A 21,917-nucleotide genomic window follows, 5' to 3' on the forward strand; every position below is an offset into this window, starting at 1 on the left:
AGGTAGGGTTTGAGTTGAGGACAGAAGCGGGAGAGGGCTAGTCCTATGGGCAAGGGTTTGGTGAGGAGGGCAGAGTTTTGGATCCGTCTGTGGGGTGTGGAAGGAGGGGGACAGGAGCTAGGGCATCTCTTCGGCTTGGATAGGTTTGGCGGTGAGCCCCGGTACACCTAGCCCCCTCCCGTCCGGTCCGCTACTCCGGTACCTGCAGCCGCCACCACCTTTCGAAGGTAAATACCGCGAGGTGGGGCGTGACGTCAGGCTGCCCGAGCCCCGCGCCGGCTCCTCGGGTTGCCACGCCCCCCCGTGTCTTGCGCAGCGCAGAGGCGCTCAGGGCAGTCAGTGTCTGTGCTGCTGGCCGCGCGGACTCGTGTGCCGCGGTCACTCCAGCCATGTGCCTGGATCCGTGACTGGATCCCCGTGCGCCGGACCCGAGCCCGGAAAGTGAAAGCCTCTCGAAGGAGGAGGTCCAGCCGACTGACCTGCGGAGGTCGGTCGGGCGGGGCTGGCATCCCCGGGCCGAACCGGATCAGCCTAGCGGGCAGTACCCGCCCGCCGCGCCTGGCCCTGCAGCCTGGACTTTCTTCCGCCTTCTTCAAACATTCCTGGCTGACCCCTCGACGGGGCTCTGGGCTGGGGGCGCGGGCGCAGGCGCTGCGCCTCCCGGAGTTTCCCCGCCGCCCCAGGCCGGCGATCACGCGGCTACAACGGTACTGACCGCACTTATCGGTTCGAGACGGTGAGGGCGCCCAGACGGAGGCGCCGCCACCTCGCGCCCCGCCTCGGCCGGGCCTTGGTGCCGACGGCCGCCGTCTCCCGCAGAAATCTCAGGCGTAGCGGAAGAAGGAAGCGAAAGCCATTGAGAAACCGGTTGGACGTCAGGCTCCGGAGCACGTCTGGGAGTCAGGCAGGGCGAGGCGGGCCCGAGATGATGCTGGGCTGGGAACTCCGGTTCCCCTTTCTCCTACTCTTTCTAGCGCGCCACACTCCTCCAGGTTCGTCAGGGGCCCGGCTGGTGCCCAGATCCCCGAATCCGGGGAAGGGGATGGGGGGCACGAGGGCCGCGGGGTTGAGTTGAATAAGTGGGGAGCCAGGGTCCCCAAGGCAGCCGGGGCAGGGGGAGGGCCAGCTGCCCGGGGTTGGGGACGGGCTGGGGAACACCAGGGTCCAGGTGTGATCATGGACGTGTTTGGGGAGTGTGATGTGTGAGTTGAGCCCTGGGGGTGGGAGGGGCTCAGATCCCCGGGTCTAGGGGAGAGGCTGCAGTGGGGCTGTGGGTTGGAGGCTAAGTTTACCGCTGCGTGAGCCCCTGAACCTGGGAACCTGTGCTGACCACCTCGGTCCCGCTCAGGCTATGGCAATGAAGGTAGCATCGCTGGAAGTTGTCCCTGTAATAGAAGAATTTCTTCCCACTCCCCTCCTAACGATCAATACATGGGACATCTCCGAAAATACCTGAAAGTCTATCAACGCTGCTCTTCCTACGTCAGGTAATCTCACCCGCCCCTGGGAGCGCAGAGCCTCCGGGTGCCTCCAGGACCCTCTCTGGTCAAACTTGAACTCCTTCTGGGAGGACCCCTAGTCCCTTCTACAGTCCCCATAACATTAGGTTATGTTTACCCTAATTCTCCACACCTCAGTTTCCCTGTCCCGCCTGGAATTTCCCAGTCCCAGCAGAAACTGCTGAATCTTGGCAGTGACCTCACTTCTTTGGAATGAGGAAAGAGCTGGGGAAGGGGGGGCGGAGACTGGAGACACAGCTGAGACCACGTCCTTCCTTACAGGTTCCAGCTACCCTTGGGAAATGTGTGTGGAGGCAGCGGTGACCGGTGGGTCCAGGAACTGATGCGCTGCTTTGATCGTGGAGGTGAGCGCTTTCTCCCTCCTCCCCAGGCTCTGTCTCCAGGGCTCGGCCGCCTCCACCTTACACTTTTCTTTGCCTCAGACCTTTCCCCGTTGACACCTCACATTCCTATTCTGTGTACTTTCACTTCCGTCCCTGTTTACCAGAAATCACTCACCATCACTTCCAGGATTTTTGCCAATTCATCCTATCACCCGTGCATTTACTTAATGTTTTCTTTGAAATCAAGGCACTATTTTTATTTTCCAGTAATTTATTATGGAAATTTAAAGACATATATAAAAGTTGAAAGATGTGTACACTGAACATACATATACCCACCACCTAGATTCTATAATATTTGATTTTTATATTTTATGTGTGTACATAATAAAGCAAATATATTTTATATTTTACAATATCGAGCTTACAGCATTTTAACTATATTTGCTTTATTGCACGCCCATCTGTCTGTCCATCTCTCTATTCCTCATCAACCTGCCTAATATTTTTTGGTGCACTTCCAAGTAAGTTGCAGGGTTGACTATACTTTATCCCCAGACATTTCATCATGTATATTATTAAGGAGGGTTTTATATTTTATTTTTCCTTTTTTTTTCTTTTGAGGTAAAATTTACAAACAACGAAACGAATAAATCTTAAGTACACAGCCACTTCTGAAAAACTTAATGGCAACTAGTCCTAAGCAGGAACATCTGTGAAGTCACAAATTTGATATGCTGGTTGTATTTTTCTCCTAAAATAAATACACAACCATTAAGACACAAAGTGTTCTTCCAGGTCTCAGCTAAAGTTGTCTTCTGTAGCATTGGTGGTACCCATACTGCCCTTTGGCTACGTAGACCTGCCGTATTCATTTACTCTTTCTGGCTACTCTGGCCTTTAGTACTAAAATTATCCCTGCCTTACAGCTGAAAGAAATGAATCCCAGAGAGGTTAAGAGACGAGGGGCAAGGTCACAGCTACTTTGTAGCAGAGCCCGGGTTCCAACCCAGGTCTCCCGACTTCCCAGTTCAGAATGCATGCTCGCCCCAGTGGTTCCGTGTTGTGGTTTGCTCACTTCCATCTCCCCACGTTTTCCCTCTTCCCCTGCCTTTCTTTCCTGGCATTTAGCTGTTCCCTTGATGTTCTCCTTGACCCACTACCCTTCCCTCTATCGAGTTCTTCACCTTATCCCCTCATAGCCCTGATTCCTCACTTCTTGCTTCTTCAGAATGTGGACATGCTCATGCCAGGAGTGTGGCCCGCCAGGGACATGTACCTCCCCGCAGCACCCAGGTTCCTGAGCCCACAGAAAAGACACCTTCAGCCACGGGCACCCCTGCACAGAAGTACCTGCCATCCACCCAGCAGCCTACCCAGCAGCCCACCCCTCCAGAAGGAGCACCTTCGTTGGACAAAAAGCTCATCCACACCAATGAGACTACCACTTACACTTTGGGCCACCGTCTGGGGGCAAGGCCTGGGGCCAGGGGGAACCAGAAGCAGCTGGAAGAAAATGTGGCTCCTGCAGCTGGGACATCAGCCATGGTGCCGGTGCTGTCCCTCTTGGGCATCGTTTTCCTCCTCACTGGAGCCCTGCTCTACATGCTGTGCAGGAAGAGGAGGGAGCAGTCACTGCAGTGTCCTCCAGGTAAATGGGGCCTCTGAACCCCTCCTCCAGGGATCCAGAGCCTCCTTGGCAGGGATCCTGCCCACAGTAGCTCGCAGGCCGGCAAATGTGGAGGCTGCCTGCACCATGGACAGCAGGTGATGAGGGAAGAGTCAGCCAGACTACAGAATGGGGAGGGAGGGAAGCCACCATAGGCCCAGGGACCAGTGCATGGCCTTCAAAGCCAGGCAGTGCTTGAGCAACACCAAGATGGCAGCTAGAGCAGACGAGTGGGAGATGAAGCGATGGAAGAAGGTGGGAGCTATTCGTTCAATTCACACATCTTTATTGAGCACCTACTGTGTACCTGATCTATAGTCAATGTTTTGGAATCTGACTCCCCAGTTCAAGCTATCACCCCTTGCCCCCCACTCCCCCGCCCAACTTCCCTTGATCTCAGAGCTCATCTCTCCATCTCTTTATCTTTTCCAGATTTGCACCTTCATTATGTGCGTGTGGCAGCAGACGCCAATGCTTAAAGAATGGAAGCTTGTGAGGGCAGATTATGATTTATTCAGTATCAAATGCAGTTAATATACTAGAGCAATCCCTGGCACATGGTACGCACTCTCTACATATTTGTCGATGTTTAATACACAACTGACCAGCCACTGCCCTCTCCTAGACCTTCCCTCCATGTTTTTTTTTTCTATGCTGTAATGTAAAATCACCTCATACTAGATATCTTGTACAAATTCTATACGTGGCTTTTTAACTACTAAAACTTATTTTTATAATTATTGACTCTTCTTTCTGTAGACATTGGTCTCATGCCCTTGCCCCCTTACCATGATTCCTGGCTTCAGCTTCTCTGCTGATGGCCACCTGACACCTTCCCCCTCAGCGCATCCCCCAATCCCTGCCAACCTCCTTGTCCCAAGTACCTTGTGTCTTGTCCTTGTCCCTTCACACCACAGCAGTGTTCCTCCCCAACTTCAGCCCTCTCCCGCTTTCCCACCCTCCCTCCTCAGCAGCTGCCATACAGCCTGGTTTTACTTCCTCAACCCCTTACATCACCCATATATGCCCCAATGAGAGTCTGAGCTCCTTGTTTTTAGCGTTATTGTTTTTATTATCAAAACCCTTAGTTCTCATTTTATCTTTTAGAGTGAACAAAATGTGTCTTCATTGGTCCAAGTCTGCCAGAAGCCTGGGGTAGGGACCTGAGGAAGTGGGTTGGGTGTCTTGAGTCTCTGTCTCCCGTTCTGAGCTTGTCAGCACTCGGCGAAGTGCATGGCAAGAGGAGCCAGGGCACAGCCATGCATGGGCTTGGTCTTTAAGGTTCTCCATTCCCACCTTTTGTGCCTTTGTCCTCATGGCTTCTGACCAGCAGCGCATGTACGGGGCAGCCCATGCTCTCCAGGTTCTGTCCTGGGGTGTAGGTGGAGCTCTCCTTCCAAGCTTTTCACCTGCTTGGCCTAGTTTTCCAGCATCTGCTCACAGGTTCGAGCCACCTCACTGAGCTTGAGACGAGCATAGTCCACTCGCTTCAGGGCCATCTGACAGTCCTTCCTCGAAGAGTAGCTGGAGCCCTCATGGGGCTGCCCTGTGGCCACCTACAGGACATTCAGATTGATCAAAGAAGCACCCCTCCCCTTTCTCATCTCCCCAACCAGGCATCAGGTCTCTTGCCTCATTTCTTCCCTGAGTCTGAATCTGCTGTGCCACATGGTTAGCTGGATTACCTAGGGCATATCACTGAATTTCTGTTAACCTCATCTGTAAAATGGGCATGACAGTAACTAACTACTTCCTAGAGTTGTTATAGGATTAGATAATGCAGAGTGTCTGGCACACAGTAAAAGTTTAGTAAATGGTAGTTGCTGTTATAATGACCTCAGAACCCTTTCAGTCCTGTTCCTTTTCTCAGGAGGTAGCCATCTGGGGCTCCATACCCTTGAGGTCAGGTCAAGTTTCTAAGAGCATATCCTGTGGCTTTCATATTGTTTACACACCCTCTCCCAGGACTTCCCCATCCAGTGGCTCATGTAATGCAACTCAGTGACATAGGAAATCTACCCTGGAAGGGTGGGGTCCTGTCAGGGTCAACAGGCCTGCTGGGTAGGGCTGGTCTTGCTTGGCTCCGGAGACCAAAGCTCTGCCCGGGACTCCTGAAGGCTAAGGCTAAGGCAGAGAGCTGGGGTGGGCGTGTCCAACACACACGCGCGCGCCCGCAGGACGTACACACACACGCGCGCGCGCGCGCGCCCGCAGGACACACACACACACACACACACACACACACACACACCTGAGTGAGATAGCGGATCTGAGCCGACAGCTGAACACACACACACACACACACACACACACACACACACACACACACACACCTGAGTGAGATAGCGGATCTGAGCCGACAGCTGAAGGCTAAGGCTAAGGCAGAGAGCTGGGGTGGGCGTGTCCAACACACACACGCGCGCGCCCGCAGGACGTACACACACACACACACACACACACACACACACACACACACACACACCTGTGAGGAAATAGCTCTAGGAAGTAAAGCGATTTGTTTCAGGTCACCAGTTAGTGGTGAAGCTGAGAAGCAAGTATTTGAACCCCTACTCCCGAATCCCATAAGTTCTCTCAGGGACCAGGGCACTCAGTCCTCAGCTCCAGAGATGCTGTGTCCAGCCCCAGGGGTCTAGCCCCCAGCCCCAAATACCCAGCACCCAGCTCTTATTCCAGGGATCTAGATTCCAGCCCCAGGCACTTAGCCTTCAAGCCCAGGACCCTGTTCCCAGGCACCTGGAGCCCCAGTTCCAAAGACCGGGTCCCACTTTACCCCACCCATCCTGACCTCCTTAGGGTACCTGCGGTGTAGGTAAAAGGCAGAGTTGCCAGTTCTCCGGCCCGCTCCATGAAGGCTGCAAGCCTTGGGCACCAAAATCGGTGGCTCACATCATCTGGGCATCGCTTCCAGTCAGCCTGCAGACAAGCCTCTCCGCAGTACAAGACAGCGCCACACTGGGGGCTGGGGTTACACGGGGTGGGGGGATGGGCACTCAGTGTTAGTGTCTGTAGATCCCCTGTCTGCTGTCCATCTGTCCTGCGGCTGCCCGTATGCACTCAGTCTGTTTGTACTCTCTCTGCCTATAACAGCTTTTTTGTGTGTGTCATCTTCTTGTTTCCCTGTCCCTCACTCTGTCTGTCTGCAGGGCCCCCCACCAGCCTGCTTCCTCTCTGTTTGCCTGACTGTTGGGGGTCTTCCTTCCGCTCGCTCCATCTCTGCAGGCTGCTCACCAGGGGGTTAGCTTCACTTCAAAGCTATGCCTGTGACAAACATGGCAGGTTCGAGCCCGAAGGGAGGCAAAGGTGAAGCCGGGCCGGGGACCCCATGTCCGCATCGGGGTCTTGGCTAGCTTCACTCTCAGCCTTGGGACCAGATTCTCCAGCTCCCTGAATGGGGGTGGAGACGGCATCAGGCTGGGGGGCTCAGGAGCCCAGGGCCCCAGGCTTCCCCACCCTCTACCAGGTTTCTGTACCGATGCAGCTGGGCGTCTCCCACGGTAAGCTTTCGGGGCTTTCGGGGGCCTCCAGAGCCCATGGGGCAGGCCATGCTGTGGCAGAGGAGAGCATAGGCCCGAGGAGCCAGGTTCTGTGTCCCTGAGCCCCTGCCTGCACTCCCCTGCCCTCCATCCATCAGCAGGTCAATGCCCAAGATGGTGCCGTGTTCATCCGTCACCAGTAGGAGGCAGGAAAGGTGCAGGGGGGCCGCGTCTGGGGAAAAAGGGAAAAGTTGGGGGCAGGGGGCGGGGGCAAAGACTGTCAGGGTCAGGGATACCAAATCAAATGCCCACGGGGACTAGGAGACTGAGCGAAGGGGACTAGGTAGAGAGGGCATGCCTCATCGGAAGGGGACTGCGGCTACACTGAACCAGCATTTGCTGCCAGGTGGAAATGTGGGCCTGCTGTGGGAACTTTACATTTTTCTTGAGAAGGGGTAACTCCAGACTTCTGGAAGTTTTTTCTTTTAATGTTTAAATGTTGGCTCAAATTTAAAAAACAACATTGTGGATCAATGAAGACACCTTTTTAGGCCAGATTGGCCTGAGGGCCACCCATTTGTGAGTCCTAACTGGATTCCGAGGGGCAGAGGAGGGCTTTGAAGGGGAGTATGCCTGGGTGGGGGCAGGGCAGGGCCAGCCCTGGGTTCTTACCACTTCTCTGTCCCTTCCTCCTCTCAGGCCCTGGTTCGTCCTCCGCCCTGTCCTCTTGGCAGCCAACCTCGCCACCTCCTGCCTCCTGCTTGGCCTCCCCTGGGGGGTTTGCTTCCTTTGGGGACTCCCTGCTGGTAGGGGCTGGCTCCCCATCCTCCTCTGTTTCTGCTTTCTCGGTGCCTGCACCCTCCTCCTCTCCATTCTCTTCTTCCTCTTCCTCCTCCTCCTCGCCTTCCTCCAGGCTGACAAAGCTGACATAGGGGCTTAGGTCCCGCAGGCGGAGTGGGGGCTCGTCTCCCAGGAGCCGGGCAGCCCCCAGGCCTGGTGCAGGGCCTGGCTCTGCCGCTTGCCCCAGGCTGATGCCCACACTGCGGTTGGGCAAGACGTGGAGCACCCAGAGGGCGCGGTCCTGGGGCAGCCTCCTGATCTGAGCCTCCAGCTGCCGCCAGCAACCCTCAAGGCTGGTCCCCACGGCCCCGCGCTCTGCCACGAACTTGCGGAACCAGCCAAAGAGGAGGGCAGCGAAATCAAGGAACTCATCCCGGTATCCAGACACAAACTCCATGTCTTCAGGGGCGCAAGGCCTGGGCCCAGACAGAGCAGAGGGAGGGTATATGGTGAGAGAGAGGCACTCGGGAGAGTTTGGGGCTGGCTCATAAAATGGGGGAGAGTGTGGGTTTGAGGGTCGCTTAGGGTGGAATCTATGGATGAGTGTTAGGAGTGAGAAAGGAGTTTTCAGGGCTGAGGATGGGAATTCAGGGTGAGGATGGGAATTCAGGGTGAGAATGGGGTCCAGACGTGAAAGTGGGTGATAGGGTTAAGGATGAGTAGTCGGGAGGGAGATGGTGTTTGGGGCTCAAAATCTGAGGCTCAAACCCTCAAAGGTAGGGTTTGAGTTGAGGACAGAAGCGGGAGAGGGCTAGTCCTATGGGCAAGGGTTTGGTGAGGAGGGCAGAGTTTTGGATCCGTCTGTGGGGTGTGGAAGGAGGGGGACAGGAGCTAGGGCATCTCTTCGGCTTGGATAGGTTTGGCGGTGAGCCCCGGTACACCTAGCCCCCTCCCGTCCGGTCCGCTACTCCGGTACCTGCAGCCGCCACCACCTTTCGAAGGTAAATACCGCGAGGTGGGGCGTGACGTCAGGCTGCCCGAGCCCCGCGCCGGCTCCTCGGGTTGCCACGCCCCCCCGTGTCTTGCGCAGCGCAGAGGCGCTCAGGGCAGTCAGTGTCTGTGCTGCTGGCCGCGCGGACTCGTGTGCCGCGGTCACTCCAGCCATGTGCCTGGATCCGTGACTGGATCCCCGTGCGCCGGACCCGAGCCCGGAAAGTGAAAGCCTCTCGAAGGAGGAGGTCCAGCCGACTGACCTGCGGAGGTCGGTCGGGCGGGGCTGGCATCCCCGGGCCGAACCGGATCAGCCTAGCGGGCAGTACCCGCCCGCCGCGCCTGGCCCTGCAGCCTGGACTTTCTTCCGCCTTCTTCAAACATTCCTGGCTGACCCCTCGACGGGGCTCTGGGCTGGGGGCGCGGGCGCAGGCGCTGCGCCTCCCGGAGTTTCCCCGCCGCCCCAGGCCGGCGATCACGCGGCTACAACGGTACTGACCGCACTTATCGGTTCGAGACGGTGAGGGCGCCCAGACGGAGGCGCCGCCACCTCGCGCCCCGCCTCGGCCGGGCCTTGGTGCCGACGGCCGCCGTCTCCCGCAGAAATCTCAGGCGTAGCGGAAGAAGGAAGCGAAAGCCATTGAGAAACCGGTTGGACGTCAGGCTCCGGAGCACGTCTGGGAGTCAGGCAGGGCGAGGCGGGCCCGAGATGATGCTGGGCTGGGAACTCCGGTTCCCCTTTCTCCTACTCTTTCTAGCGCGCCACACTCCTCCAGGTTCGTCAGGGGCCCGGCTGGTGCCCAGATCCCCGAATCCGGGGAAGGGGATGGGGGGCACGAGGGCCGCGGGGTTGAGTTGAATAAGTGGGGAGCCAGGGTCCCCAAGGCAGCCGGGGCAGGGGGAGGGCCAGCTGCCCGGGGTTGGGGACGGGCTGGGGAACACCAGGGTCCAGGTGTGATCATGGACGTGTTTGGGGAGTGTGATGTGTGAGTTGAGCCCTGGGGGTGGGAGGGGCTCAGATCCCCGGGTCTAGGGGAGAGGCTGCAGTGGGGCTGTGGGTTGGAGGCTAAGTTTACCGCTGCGTGAGCCCCTGAACCTGGGAACCTGTGCTGACCACCTCGGTCCCGCTCAGGCTATGGCAATGAAGGTAGCATCGCTGGAAGTTGTCCCTGTAATAGAAGAATTTCTTCCCACTCCCCTCCTAACGATCAATACATGGGACATCTCCGAAAATACCTGAAAGTCTATCAACGCTGCTCTTCCTACGTCAGGTAATCTCACCCGCCCCTGGGAGCGCAGAGCCTCCGGGTGCCTCCAGGACCCTCTCTGGTCAAACTTGAACTCCTTCTGGGAGGACCCCTAGTCCCTTCTACAGTCCCCATAACATTAGGTTATGTTTACCCTAATTCTCCACACCTCAGTTTCCCTGTCCCGCCTGGAATTTCCCAGTCCCAGCAGAAACTGCTGAATCTTGGCAGTGACCTCACTTCTTTGGAATGAGGAAAGAGCTGGGGAAGGGGGGGCGGAGACTGGAGACACAGCTGAGACCACGTCCTTCCTTACAGGTTCCAGCTACCCTTGGGAAATGTGTGTGGAGGCAGCGGTGACCGGTGGGTCCAGGAACTGATGCGCTGCTTTGATCGTGGAGGTGAGCGCTTTCTCCCTCCTCCCCAGGCTCTGTCTCCAGGGCTCGGCCGCCTCCACCTTACACTTTTCTTTGCCTCAGACCTTTCCCCGTTGACACCTCACATTCCTATTCTGTGTACTTTCACTTCCGTCCCTGTTTACCAGAAATCACTCACCATCACTTCCAGGATTTTTGCCAATTCATCCTATCACCCGTGCATTTACTTAATGTTTTCTTTGAAATCAAGGCACTATTTTTATTTTCCAGTAATTTATTATGGAAATTTAAAGACATATATAAAAGTTGAAAGATGTGTACACTGAACATACATATACCCACCACCTAGATTCTATAATATTTGATTTTTATATTTTATGTGTGTACATAATAAAGCAAATATATTTTATATTTTACAATATCGAGCTTACAGCATTTTAACTATATTTGCTTTATTGCACGCCCATCTGTCTGTCCATCTCTCTATTCCTCATCAACCTGCCTAATATTTTTTGGTGCACTTCCAAGTAAGTTGCAGGGTTGACTATACTTTATCCCCAGACATTTCATCATGTATATTATTAAGGAGGGTTTTATATTTTATTTTTCCTTTTTTTTTCTTTTGAGGTAAAATTTACAAACAACGAAACGAATAAATCTTAAGTACACAGCCACTTCTGAAAAACTTAATGGCAACTAGTCCTAAGCAGGAACATCTGTGAAGTCACAAATTTGATATGCTGGTTGTATTTTTCTCCTAAAATAAATACACAACCATTAAGACACAAAGTGTTCTTCCAGGTCTCAGCTAAAGTTGTCTTCTGTAGCATTGGTGGTACCCATACTGCCCTTTGGCTACGTAGACCTGCCGTATTCATTTACTCTTTCTGGCTACTCTGGCCTTTAGTACTAAAATTATCCCTGCCTTACAGCTGAAAGAAATGAATCCCAGAGAGGTTAAGAGACGAGGGGCAAGGTCACAGCTACTTTGTAGCAGAGCCCGGGTTCCAACCCAGGTCTCCCGACTTCCCAGTTCAGAATGCATGCTCGCCCCAGTGGTTCCGTGTTGTGGTTTGCTCACTTCCATCTCCCCACGTTTTCCCTCTTCCCCTGCCTTTCTTTCCTGGCATTTAGCTGTTCCCTTGATGTTCTCCTTGACCCACTACCCTTCCCTCTATCGAGTTCTTCACCTTATCCCCTCATAGCCCTGATTCCTCACTTCTTGCTTCTTCAGAATGTGGACATGCTCATGCCAGGAGTGTGGCCCGCCAGGGACATGTACCTCCCCGCAGCACCCAGGTTCCTGAGCCCACAGAAAAGACACCTTCAGCCACGGGCACCCCTGCACAGAAGTACCTGCCATCCACCCAGCAGCCTACCCAGCAGCCCACCCCTCCAGAAGGAGCACCTTCGTTGGACAAAAAGCTCATCCACACCAATGAGACTACCACTTACACTTTGGGCCACCGTCTGGGGGCAAGGCCTGGGGCCAGGGGGAACCAGAAGCAGCTGGAAGAAAATGTGGCTCCTGCAGCTGGGACATCAGCCATGGTGCCGGTGCTGTCCCTCTTGGGCATCGTTTTCCTCCTCACTGGAGCCCTGCTCTACATGCTGTGCAGGAAGAGGAGGGAGCAGTCACTGCAGTGTCCTCCAGGTAAATGGGGCCTCTGAACCCCTCCTCCAGGGATCCAGAGCCTCCTTGGCAGGGATCCTGCCCACAGTAGCTCGCAGGCCGGCAAATGTGGAGGCTGCCTGCACCATGGACAGCAGGTGATGAGGGAAGAGTCAGCCAGACTACAGAATGGGGAGGGAGGGAAGCCACCATAGGCCCAGGGACCAGTGCATGGCCTTCAAAGCCAGGCAGTGCTTGAGCAACACCAAGATGGCAGCTAGAGCAGACGAGTGGGAGATGAAGCGATGGAAGAAGGTGGGAGCTATTCGTTCAATTCACACATCTTTATTGAGCACCTACTGTGTACCTGATCTATAGTCAATGTTTTGGAATCTGACTCCCCAGTTCAAGCTATCACCCCTTGCCCCCCACTCCCCCGCCCAACTTCCCTTGATCTCAGAGCTCATCTCTCCATCTCTTTATCTTTTCCAGATTTGCACCTTCATTATGTGCGTGTGGCAGCAGACGCCAATGCTTAAAGAATGGAAGCTTGTGAGGGCAGATTATGATTTATTCAGTATCAAATGCAGTTAATATACTAGAGCAATCCCTGGCACATGGTACGCACTCTCTACATATTTGTCGATGTTTAATACACAACTGACCAGCCACTGCCCTCTCCTAGACCTTCCCTCCATGTTTTTTTTTTCTATGCTGTAATGTAAAATCACCTCATACTAGATATCTTGTACAAATTCTATACGTGGCTTTTTAACTACTAAAACTTATTTTTATAATTATTGACTCTTCTTTCTGTAGACATTGGTCTCATGCCCTTGCCCCCTTACCATGATTCCTGGCTTCAGCTTCTCTGCTGATGGCCACCTGACACCTTCCCCCTCAGCGCATCCCCCAATCCCTGCCAACCTCCTTGTCCCAAGTACCTTGTGTCTTGTCCTTGTCCCTTCACACCACAGCAGTGTTCCTCCCCAACTTCAGCCCTCTCCCGCTTTCCCACCCTCCCTCCTCAGCAGCTGCCATACAGCCTGGTTTTACTTCCTCAACCCCTTACATCACCCATATATGCCCCAATGAGAGTCTGAGCTCCTTGTTTTTAGCGTTATTGTTTTTATTATCAAAACCCTTAGTTCTCATTTTATCTTTTAGAGTGAACAAAATGTGTCTTCATTGGTCCAAGTCTGCCAGAAGCCTGGGGTAGGGACCTGAGGAAGTGGGTTGGGTGTCTTGAGTCTCTGTCTCCCGTTCTGAGCTTGTCAGCACTCGGCGAAGTGCATGGCAAGAGGAGCCAGGGCACAGCCATGCATGGGCTTGGTCTTTAAGGTTCTCCATTCCCACCTTTTGTGCCTTTGTCCTCATGGCTTCTGACCAGCAGCGCATGTACGGGGCAGCCCATGCTCTCCAGGTTCTGTCCTGGGGTGTAGGTGGAGCTCTCCTTCCAAGCTTTTCACCTGCTTGGCCTAGTTTTCCAGCATCTGCTCACAGGTTCGAGCCACCTCACTGAGCTTGAGACGAGCATAGTCCACTCGCTTCAGGGCCATCTGACAGTCCTTCCTCGAAGAGTAGCTGGAGCCCTCATGGGGCTGCCCTGTGGCCACCTACAGGACATTCAGATTGATCAAAGAAGCACCCCTCCCCTTTCTCATCTCCCCAACCAGGCATCAGGTCTCTTGCCTCATTTCTTCCCTGAGTCTGAATCTGCTGTGCCACATGGTTAGCTGGATTACCTAGGGCATATCACTGAATTTCTGTTAACCTCATCTGTAAAATGGGCATGACAGTAACTAACTACTTCCTAGAGTTGTTATAGGATTAGATAATGCAGAGTGTCTGGCACACAGTAAAAGTTTAGTAAATGGTAGTTGCTGTTATAATGACCTCAGAACCCTTTCAGTCCTGTTCCTTTTCTCAGGAGGTAGCCATCTGGGGCTCCATACCCTTGAGGTCAGGTCAAGTTTCTAAGAGCATATCCTGTGGCTTTCATATTGTTTACACACCCTCTCCCAGGACTTCCCCATCCAGTGGCTCATGTAATGCAACTCAGTGACATAGGAAATCTACCCTGGAAGGGTGGGGTCCTGTCAGGGTCAACAGGCCTGCTGGGTAGGGCTGGTCTTGCTTGGCTCCGGAGACCAAAGCTCTGCCCGGGACTCCTGAAGGCTAAGGCTAAGGCAGAGAGCTGGGGTGGGCGTGTCCAACACACACGCGCGCGCCCGCAGGACGTACACACACACACGCGCGCGCGCGCGCGCGCCCGCAGGACACACACACACACACACACACACACACACACACACACACCTGAGTGAGATAGCGGATCTGAGCCGACAGCTCCGCCTCCACGTGCTGCACCGACGCGGTGAAGGCCGCTGCCTGTCGGTCTAGGAGCCGCTCATTGGTTTTTTCCTTGGAAAGTTCCAAGATCACTGTACCTGCCGGGGTGGAGAGTGGGCGGGGCTATCCGGAGACTGCCAGTATAGCCGCGCCCCAGAGCCAGCCCCACCCACCCCTGCACCCACTTAGGATCCCTCCCAACCCCACTCCCAGTCACCGGTCGGCGCATGTGCGCACGGTCGGTCTAGCTCACGCTCTCGCTGCCGCTCCTCTGGTCGTCGTATCCCGAACCTGCATTCTGAAGAATGGCTCCAATTTCCCGTTCGATGTCTTCCAGGGCGCGTAGTCGCTCGTTCGCCAAGCTGTAGGTAGCCATCGTTACTCTGGGATTCTCTCCTTTTGCGAAATGCTGCGGAAAAGTGCCCGGAAATGGCTGTCGGTGTGCGCCCGCGCAGAGCGCGCCCCTTAGCTAACACTACAGTTCCCGGGATGCTCAGCACCGTCTCGCCTTTCTCGGTTCAACTGATGAACTACAACTCCCAGGGTCTGCTGCGCATGCCCAGGTCTGCGCCACCACCGCGTGACCACCTGTGGTAAGAGGCAGTATCGAAATATTCACGCCCTTCAAACCTGTCCACCTTTACCACACTGTCCTGTGGCATGTGTTTAATTTCTTCTACAAGAATTTAGCGAGCGTCTGCTGGGTGCTAGGTGATGATGGTGGGAGCTCTGGGGTATTACAGACTGGACAGCCATGGACCCTGTGTTTGCCTATCCCACTCCGCCACCTATCGGAGCATGGGGAAAGCTGGACTTGGTGAGTGTGACCTTATTCGCCCTAGCGATTCCCCCTGAACGGGAGTCCTGAAACACTGACTGTCAGTATATTCTGAGAAGCTGGCTCCTATCAGCCTTTTCCCTCTCTGATCGCCTGTTAATGTGGTTGGCTCTGGGGATACAAAGGTGAGTGAGGTGGACTCTCACGTGATAGTGGGATAAATGTTTCGTTAGGGCTACCCCCAGGGTGTGTCTCTGGGAACACAGAGAAAGGATTCTGGGAGGAAATCCTGCTTGAACTGAATCTGAAGGGTTAACCAGGTGGATGAGAGCTTGGAGTGGAAAAGGGGAAGGCACAGGCAAGCGCATGGTGGTGTGAGGGGGCTGACACATTGGAAGTCCAGCAAGGGGTTCAGTTTGACTGGAGTGAACGCAGTCTGGTGGTGGATAGGTGTGACTGGGGAGACTGGAGTGAGGAGCCAGATCAGGAAATGGCTTGCAAGCTAAGGAATTTGGACTTTATTTTGAAAGCGTTTGGGAGCCTTTGAAGGATTTTCAAGAAGTGTATTCTGACCAGCTGTACCTCTTAGGAAAGATCAATCTTGACAGTTTATGGAAGATTGAGAATGAAGCCAGTTTGCACAGGGTTAGCAAATGAGTGGAGACTTTCAGTTAAACTTGAGGGATCTAGCGTTTACTTCACTCTTTTACTAAATCCTAGGAAGATAGCAATAAGGGGATTTTAGAAAGGAGTCAAGGAGAGAGAGGAGTTAATAGCAAAACTTTAAATAGAAACTGCAGGACAGAAGGGTGTGTGGTAACTGATTTAGCAGTGAAGTGGTAATGAAGCCAGCAGTGAAGAAAGCTTAGAAGCAACTTTTTTTAAAATTTAATTTTATTTTTTATTGAAATATAGTTGATTGGCTTAGAAGCAAGTTGATGTACCCTTAAATCCGTGGCATCACAGTACAGCTGGGCTGTAGGTAGTACTACAATTAGGATTATTTGAAGTAGTTAGAGCCCCCTATCTCCTCCTTTATATCCTCATATATCTTGGCAGCTACTCACCCCCAGCTCATCAGATTGCTGGAGGTTTCTTGGTTGGAGATGGAAACCAGAGTCTTTGGCATGGAGGGCACCTGGGCATGACTGTATTTAAAGCAGAGATTGAGTGAAAGTTTATTTACTGAGTGGTGGTTTCTAGAACTCTGGCAGCCAGGCTTATACCTTCCAGGTCAGAGACTGGAAGACTCTCATCTGGGGAATTTTTGACTATTCAGAGGAAAGATCTAAGGGTATTAACATCAGGGGCTCTCGAAGAAAGCAGTTAGCCGGATCACCCCATAGTGAAACCCACAGTTGATACGTCCCAACTGTGTCCACACATCTTCCAGTCAACTTCTTAGCATGTCACCCTTAAAATGAGCAGACATAAGACAAAAGATTTCTAGATGTTTGCAGAAACTTTCTAACATGGAAGGCAGAGACCAAAATAAACGGGAAAAAAACCCAAACAAACAAACCAGAAAAACCCCACCTTCGATGACATAGGGTAAAACTTAAGGAAAAAAATATTGATGCGCTTAGGTCAGAGATACTATAATAAAGGATTGAATCCAAGAAAACACACTTGAAAAATAAAACCATGAGGGAAGGAATGAAAAATTGAGCAAAAGGGTTGAAAGAGAAATTGAAGCACTCTCCCAGCAAGTAAAGCAAAAGAAAGGAGACGGCACATAGGAAAGATGACGTGAGAAAATTAGAGAATCAGTCCAGGGGGCTTAAATTCTCTGAGAACAGGGAAAACAATGGGAAGAAAGGACTTGTGTTTCTAGATGAAAAGGGCCCATTAAGTGCCCAGCATCAAGGCACATCATGAAATATCAGAACACTAGTCTCACAGAAAAGGGTCTTGCAGAAGCTTCCAGAGAGAAAATAGACCATATGCTAAGGATCAGCAATCGGAATGGCCTTGATCCTCTGAATACTAACACTCCACACCAGTGGAGCAGCGCCTTCAGCGTTTTGGGGGAAAGTGATTTCCAATGTGGAGTTCTGTACTCCAGCTGTAGTAGGGTGAAGGCTGAAAATGCAGTGGCTCAACCAAATAGAACTTAACTTTTTCTCAGAAAACAGTTTGGTGTGGGTAGTTCAGCGTACTCCACAAATCAGACCGAGACCAAGGCTAGCAAGCAGTGCAGCTCTGCCATCCTTTAGGCTCTTACGCTCTAAAGTATGGTCTTCAGGCCACAGCACTGGCATTGCCTAGATGCTTTTTAGAAATGCAGGATCTCAGGCCCCACCACGGACCCACTGCATCAGTATCTGTGTTTGAAGATCCCAGGGGATCTGTATACACAGTAAACTTTGAGAAACGCTGCTTTGCTCGGGGACATTGCTGTGTGCAATGTCAAAACTGGGTTGCTGCCCTCCGTGGGTTGCAGCTGGCAGGAAGGCAGAGGAGAAAATATGGAGGAGGCACACCTGTCTCGGAGGTCTGGCTAGGGAGTGGCACATATAATTTCTACTCACATTCCTTTGAAGAAAACTCAGCCATGTGGTCTTACCAGCTCCGGGGTTCTGGGAAATCCAGTCCTTACCTAGGTGGCTGGCTATTGTTCTAGCACCATGGCAGAACAGGTTTTAGGGGATATCTAGACTCTCACAACAGCCCAACTGTCAATAATGAAGATGGAATAAGGACATTTTGATATGTACAAGGTCTCAAGTTTCTCTTCCAAGTACCCTTTTCAGGAGGTGACTAGAGTTAGACCCAAGTCAGAAGCCTCCTGGAGAGAGATTTTTCAAGGAGATGGAAGAGATAACATCTATTTTGTTTTGAATGAATTGAGAGGATACATAGATTTTTGGAGGAGAGTATAGAGCAGAATTAATGATAAATCAGAGAATAAGCAAATTTTACAAATGATAGTTATTCAGGGAAAACAGGTGTGCAAGAAGAGAAAGGTAATCATAATAGACCACATGACGCAGCTATGGGTAACATTTGCAATAAATCCTGGATGTCGATCTAACCCCGATGGATAGAATTCCCTTGGGAGAGCTTCCCGTGTTGGGGCAGGGGGGCGAAAGGGCTCTCAGGCTTCACCTTACATGGCAGGAAGCCCATAGACAATGCTTAAAATAAAAATCAAGAAGTAGCAAAACAAGCATGTTGTTTAGCGATGGAGGTAAATGCCAAAAGAAACATCGAACGGAGGTGAAAGTAATTGCCTCTGAGGAGAAGGAAATTGCAGGGGGAGGGAGTTTACTTTTTCTTGTAATAGCCCTTGTAGTTGTAGCTGACTCCTTCAACTATGTGGATATACAACTTTGAAAATAAAAATTAAATAAACATGAAAAGCGAGAGAGGAGATGGACTTTACTGTGAAAGAGCCCTGAGCGTGGAGGAGTGTGTTTTCTTTGGTTTCCTTCCTTTATCCCTCCCTTTTTCCCTCCTTCCCTCCCTGCCTTCCTTCCTCTCTCCCTTTCATGGAAGAGACTTGCACGGGTTTATTTACCATGGAGGAAGAACCAGTAGAGAGAGGCGGAGTTTGAAGAGATGGGGGTGGTTTGATGAATCAAGGTCTCAGAGGAGGTGGGAGGGGGAGCGATCTGAGCACAGGTGGAGGAATTAGCTTCGACCTGGAGGCGGCATCTTAACCTTGGTTGTGTAGGAGAAACGGTGTCGATGTCGGTGCTTGCTTGTCGGTAGGAGGTGGGAATTAAAATCATTCATCCCTCAGAGCCTAATCTCTGTGAAGAGCGGGAGGAGAAGTCACTCTGAATGTGAGGAAGGTTTAGAAAATTATTGAGTTGGATGGGAGCAGGAGTGGGAGGTGACCAGGGACGTGGAGGGGGACAGGGGGTTATCAGGTGTTGAGGGCCCAGCTGAGGTTAAAGGCCATAGGTTTGTAGTGGCCCAAATCCATACCCAGCGCCTAGCACGGTGTTGGCACCTAGGATGCGTTAAAAATATCTGTTGGATGAATGAGTAAATGTGGTTGTGTGACTTTTCTCTGGCAGTGCCTCAGCAGCCCTGTGTTGGAGAGGACAAGGGCGGGGTGGTGGTTAGAGCCAAGAGTGGGGTTTGAGAGCAGGTTTTGTGAAAGGAGGAACAGTTGAAGGTGCTGATGAGATAGTGGTTGATGTGATGATCCTGAAGTTTAGTCTGGAAAGAAAAGGAAGTGTTAAATTGCGAGAAAACAGAAGGGCCAAGAGCTTTGTGACAAAACACCAAGAAGTCATTTTTAAAAAGTGATTATAATTGACTACATATAAATATAAAAATTATGAATTATTAAAAATACCAGAAGCAAAATACTTTGAAACTAGAAGTGATGGTTGCACAACATTGTGCCTGAACTAAGTGCCACCGAATTTTACACTTTAAAATGGTTAACTTGGGACTTCCCTGGTGGCACAGTGCTTAAGAATCCGCCTGCCAATGCAGGGGACACGGGTTTGATCCCTGGTCCGGGAAGATCCCATGCGCCACGGAGCAACTAAGCACGTGTGCTACAACTACGGAGCGTGCGCTCTAGAGCCCATAAGCCACAACTACTGAGCCCGCGTGCTGCAACTACTGAGCCCGTGTGCCACAGCTACTGAAGCCTGTGCACCTAGAGCCCGTGCTCCGCAGCAAGAGAAGCCACCACGAGAAGCCCGCGCACCGCAACGAAGAGTAGCCCCCGCTTGCCGCAACTAGAGAAAGCCTACGCATAGCAGCGAAGACCCAATGCAGCAAAAATAAATAAATAAAATGGTTAACTTTATGTTATATGAATTTTACCTCAGTAAAAAGAAAAGAAAAAAAAGCTAGGAACAAATTCAGAAGACAAAGTGGGAAAAATATGAGCAAAATAAATGACAAAGGGTTAATTGCTTTACTATATAAAGATTTCTTAGGGTACTTTAAGAAAAACAACATCAACCCAGTAAATCGGGTTCATCCTCACTCATGATCAAAGAGATGCAAATTAAAACTAGGGTGATACCATATGTCATCTGCTTGATTGGCAGTAATCAAAAAGGTGCTCACCCTTTTTTTTTCTCATTGTTTAAAAAAGTTTTTATTGAAGTATAGTCGATTTATAATGTGTTTTAGGTGTACAGCAAAGTGATTCAGTTGTATGTATACTTTTATATATATATATATACACACACACTTTTTTTTTTTTTGCGGTACGCGGGCCTCTCACTGCTGTGGCCTCTCCCGTTGCGGAGCACAGGCTCCGGACGCGCAGGCACAGCGGCCATGGCTCACGGGCCCAGCCGCTCTGCGGCATGTGGGATCTTCCCAGACCGGGGCACGAACCCATGTCCCCGGCATCGGCAGGCGGACTCTCAACCACTGCTCCACCAGGGAAGCCTCTATATATACTTTTTTACATATATACTTTTTTTTTTTTTTTTTGGCCACACTCTGTGTGATCTTAGTTCCCCAACCAGGGATCGAACCCGTGCCCCCTGCAGTGGAAGCGTGGAGTCTTAACCGCTGGACCACCAGGGAAGTCCCTGTATCCTTTTATATTTATATGTTGGGTTGGCCAAAAAGGTCATTCGGGTTTTTCCATAAGATGTTACATAAGATGTTCTGTAACATCTTGCAGAAAAACCCGAACGACCTCCGTAACATCTTACAGAAAAACCCAAACGACCTTTTTGGCCAGCCGAATACTTTTATATATATATATACTTTTTCAAATTCTTTTCCATTATAGGTTATTACAAGATGTTGAGTGTAGTTCCCTGTGCTACACATTAGGTCCTGTTGGTTATCTATTTTATAGTGATGCTTACCCTCTTTGACCCACCAATTCTACTTTTTTTTTTTGACCACGTGGTGGCTTGTGGGATCTTAGTTCCCTGACCAGGGATTGAACCCGGGCCATTGGCAGTGAAAACAGGGAGTCCTAACCACTGGACTGCCAGGGAATTCCCCCACCAATTCTACTTTTAAGAGTTTGTCCTACAGACGCACTTGGCATGTGCAAAAAGACATATCTTCAAGGATAATTATTGTAATACTGTTTGAATTAGCAAGAGTGGACATCCTTCATGTCCATCGATAGAAAATTGGTAAAAGTAAATGACATCTAGGCAACTCTTTTTTTAAAATATATTTATTTTATTTATTTATTTTTGGCTGCGTTGAGTCTTCGTTGCTGCGTGTAGGCTTTATCTAGTTGCGGCGAGCGGGGGCTACTCTTCATTGCGGTGTGCGGGCTTCTCATTGTGGTGGCTTCTCCTGTTGCGGAGCACGGGCTCTAGGCGCGCGCGGGCTTCAGTAGTTGTGGCACGCGGGCTCAGCAGTTGTGGCTCACGAGCTCTAGAGCGCAGGCTCAGTAGTTGTGGCGCACGGGCTTAGCTGCTCCGCGGCATGTGGGATCTTCCCGGACCAGGGCTCGAACCCGTGACCCCTGCATTGGCAGGTGGATTCTTAACCACTGCGCTACCAGGGAAGCCCCTAGGCAACTCTTTAAAAGAATGAGGTAGATCTGTGTGGATTGCTAAAGGAATGTTCTCCTAGCTGCATTATTAAGGGAAAAAAGCAAGGTGGAGAAGAGTGTGCATAGTATGCTACTATCTGTATTTAAAATAAGGGGGAAATATGTTCATGTGTGTATGACTGTGTTCGAAGAATGCCTTTGCAAGAGTAATCAAGGAGCTGCTGATAGTGATCACCTCTGGGAATGAGAGATGGGAGGCTGGGCATCAGGGGCAGGAGGGAGCCTTCTGTTCACGCTTTACTGTTCGGATTTTTTTTTTTTTTT

At 51.7% G+C, this 21,917-nt stretch overlaps 4 protein-coding genes across 4 annotated transcripts; 2 read left to right on the forward strand and 2 right to left on the reverse strand.

The window, feature by feature from the left end:
- Nucleotides 1-440: 440 nt before the first annotated feature.
- LOC112065964 (C-X-C motif chemokine 16) lies at nt 441-4,226 on the forward strand. The gene is made up of 5 exons (XM_024127595.3): nt 441-992; nt 1,349-1,487; nt 1,782-1,864; nt 3,075-3,494; nt 3,945-4,226. Exons 1-5 carry the CDS (start codon nt 926-928, stop codon nt 3,989-3,991), a joined length of 756 nt encoding a protein of 251 aa, XP_023983363.1. The 5' UTR covers nt 441-925; the 3' UTR covers nt 3,992-4,226.
- Nucleotides 4,227-6,231: 2,005 nt separating this feature from the next.
- Nucleotides 6,232-8,243, reverse strand: LOC112065982 (zinc finger MYND domain-containing protein 15-like). The gene is made up of 5 exons (XM_055089775.1): nt 7,682-8,243; nt 7,004-7,238; nt 6,762-6,917; nt 6,332-6,492; nt 6,232-6,266 (listed from the first exon to the last, which is right to left on the reverse strand). The coding sequence occupies exons 1-5, from the start codon at nt 8,241-8,243 to the stop codon at nt 6,232-6,234; spliced, it is 1,149 nt and encodes a 382-aa protein (XP_054945750.1).
- Nucleotides 8,244-9,000: 757 nt separating this feature from the next.
- LOC102976516 (C-X-C motif chemokine 16) lies at nt 9,001-12,808 on the forward strand. Its single transcript, XM_007109161.4, has 5 exons — nt 9,001-9,552; nt 9,909-10,047; nt 10,342-10,424; nt 11,635-12,054; nt 12,505-12,808. Exons 1-5 carry the CDS (start codon nt 9,486-9,488, stop codon nt 12,549-12,551), a joined length of 756 nt encoding a protein of 251 aa, XP_007109223.1. The 5' UTR covers nt 9,001-9,485; the 3' UTR covers nt 12,552-12,808.
- Nucleotides 12,809-13,131: 323 nt separating this feature from the next.
- Nucleotides 13,132-16,956, reverse strand: MED11 (mediator complex subunit 11). The gene is made up of 3 exons (XM_007109155.4): nt 14,656-16,956; nt 14,332-14,462; nt 13,132-13,628 (listed from the first exon to the last, which is right to left on the reverse strand). The coding sequence occupies exons 1-3, from the start codon at nt 14,738-14,740 to the stop codon at nt 13,491-13,493; spliced, it is 354 nt and encodes a 117-aa protein (XP_007109217.1). The 5' UTR covers nt 14,741-16,956; the 3' UTR covers nt 13,132-13,490.
- Between the last annotated feature and the right edge of the window lie 4,961 nt (nt 16,957-21,917).

This window comes from Physeter macrocephalus, chromosome 14, assembly GCF_002837175.3.
Source record: "Physeter macrocephalus isolate SW-GA chromosome 14, ASM283717v5, whole genome shotgun sequence".
In the NCBI taxonomy this organism is placed as follows: domain Eukaryota; kingdom Metazoa; phylum Chordata; class Mammalia; order Artiodactyla; family Physeteridae; genus Physeter; species Physeter macrocephalus.

Bases quoted from the DNA above. Each gene is read 5' to 3' on its own strand.
- LOC112065964 (XM_024127595.3), top strand. From the start codon at position 926: ATGATGCTGGGCTGGGAACTCCGGTTCCCCTTTCTCCTACTCTTTCTA. The intron at 1,865-3,074 runs GTGAGCGCTTTC...TTGCTTCTTCAG, and splicing joins GCGCTGCTTTGATCGTGGAG to AATGTGGACATGCTCATGCC. The intron at 3,495-3,944 runs GTAAATGGGGCC...TATCTTTTCCAG, and splicing joins GTCACTGCAGTGTCCTCCAG to ATTTGCACCTTCATTATGTG.
- LOC112065982 (XM_055089775.1), bottom strand. From the start codon at position 8,243: ATGGAGTTTGTGTCTGGATACCGGGATGAGTTCCTTGATTTCGCTGCC. The intron at 6,918-7,003 runs GTACAGAAACCT...ACCCCCATTCAG, and splicing joins GGAGACGCCCAGCTGCATCG to GGAGCTGGAGAATCTGGTCC. The intron at 6,267-6,331 runs GTACCCTAAGGA...CTGGGGCTCCAG, and splicing joins GCCTTTTACCTACACCGCAG to GTGCCTGGGAACAGGGTCCT.
- LOC102976516 (XM_007109161.4), top strand. From the start codon at position 9,486: ATGATGCTGGGCTGGGAACTCCGGTTCCCCTTTCTCCTACTCTTTCTA. The intron at 9,553-9,908 runs GTTCGTCAGGGG...GGTCCCGCTCAG, and splicing joins AGCGCGCCACACTCCTCCAG to GCTATGGCAATGAAGGTAGC. The intron at 10,048-10,341 runs GTAATCTCACCC...CCTTCCTTACAG, and splicing joins CGCTGCTCTTCCTACGTCAG to GTTCCAGCTACCCTTGGGAA.
- MED11 (XM_007109155.4), bottom strand. From the start codon at position 14,740: ATGGCTACCTACAGCTTGGCGAACGAGCGACTACGCGCCCTGGAAGAC. The intron at 14,463-14,655 runs GTTCGGGATACG...CCACCCCGGCAG, and splicing joins AGCCATTCTTCAGAATGCAG to GTACAGTGATCTTGGAACTT. The intron at 13,629-14,331 runs GTGTGTGTGTGT...AATGTCCTGTAG, and splicing joins AGATCCGCTATCTCACTCAG to GTGGCCACAGGGCAGCCCCA.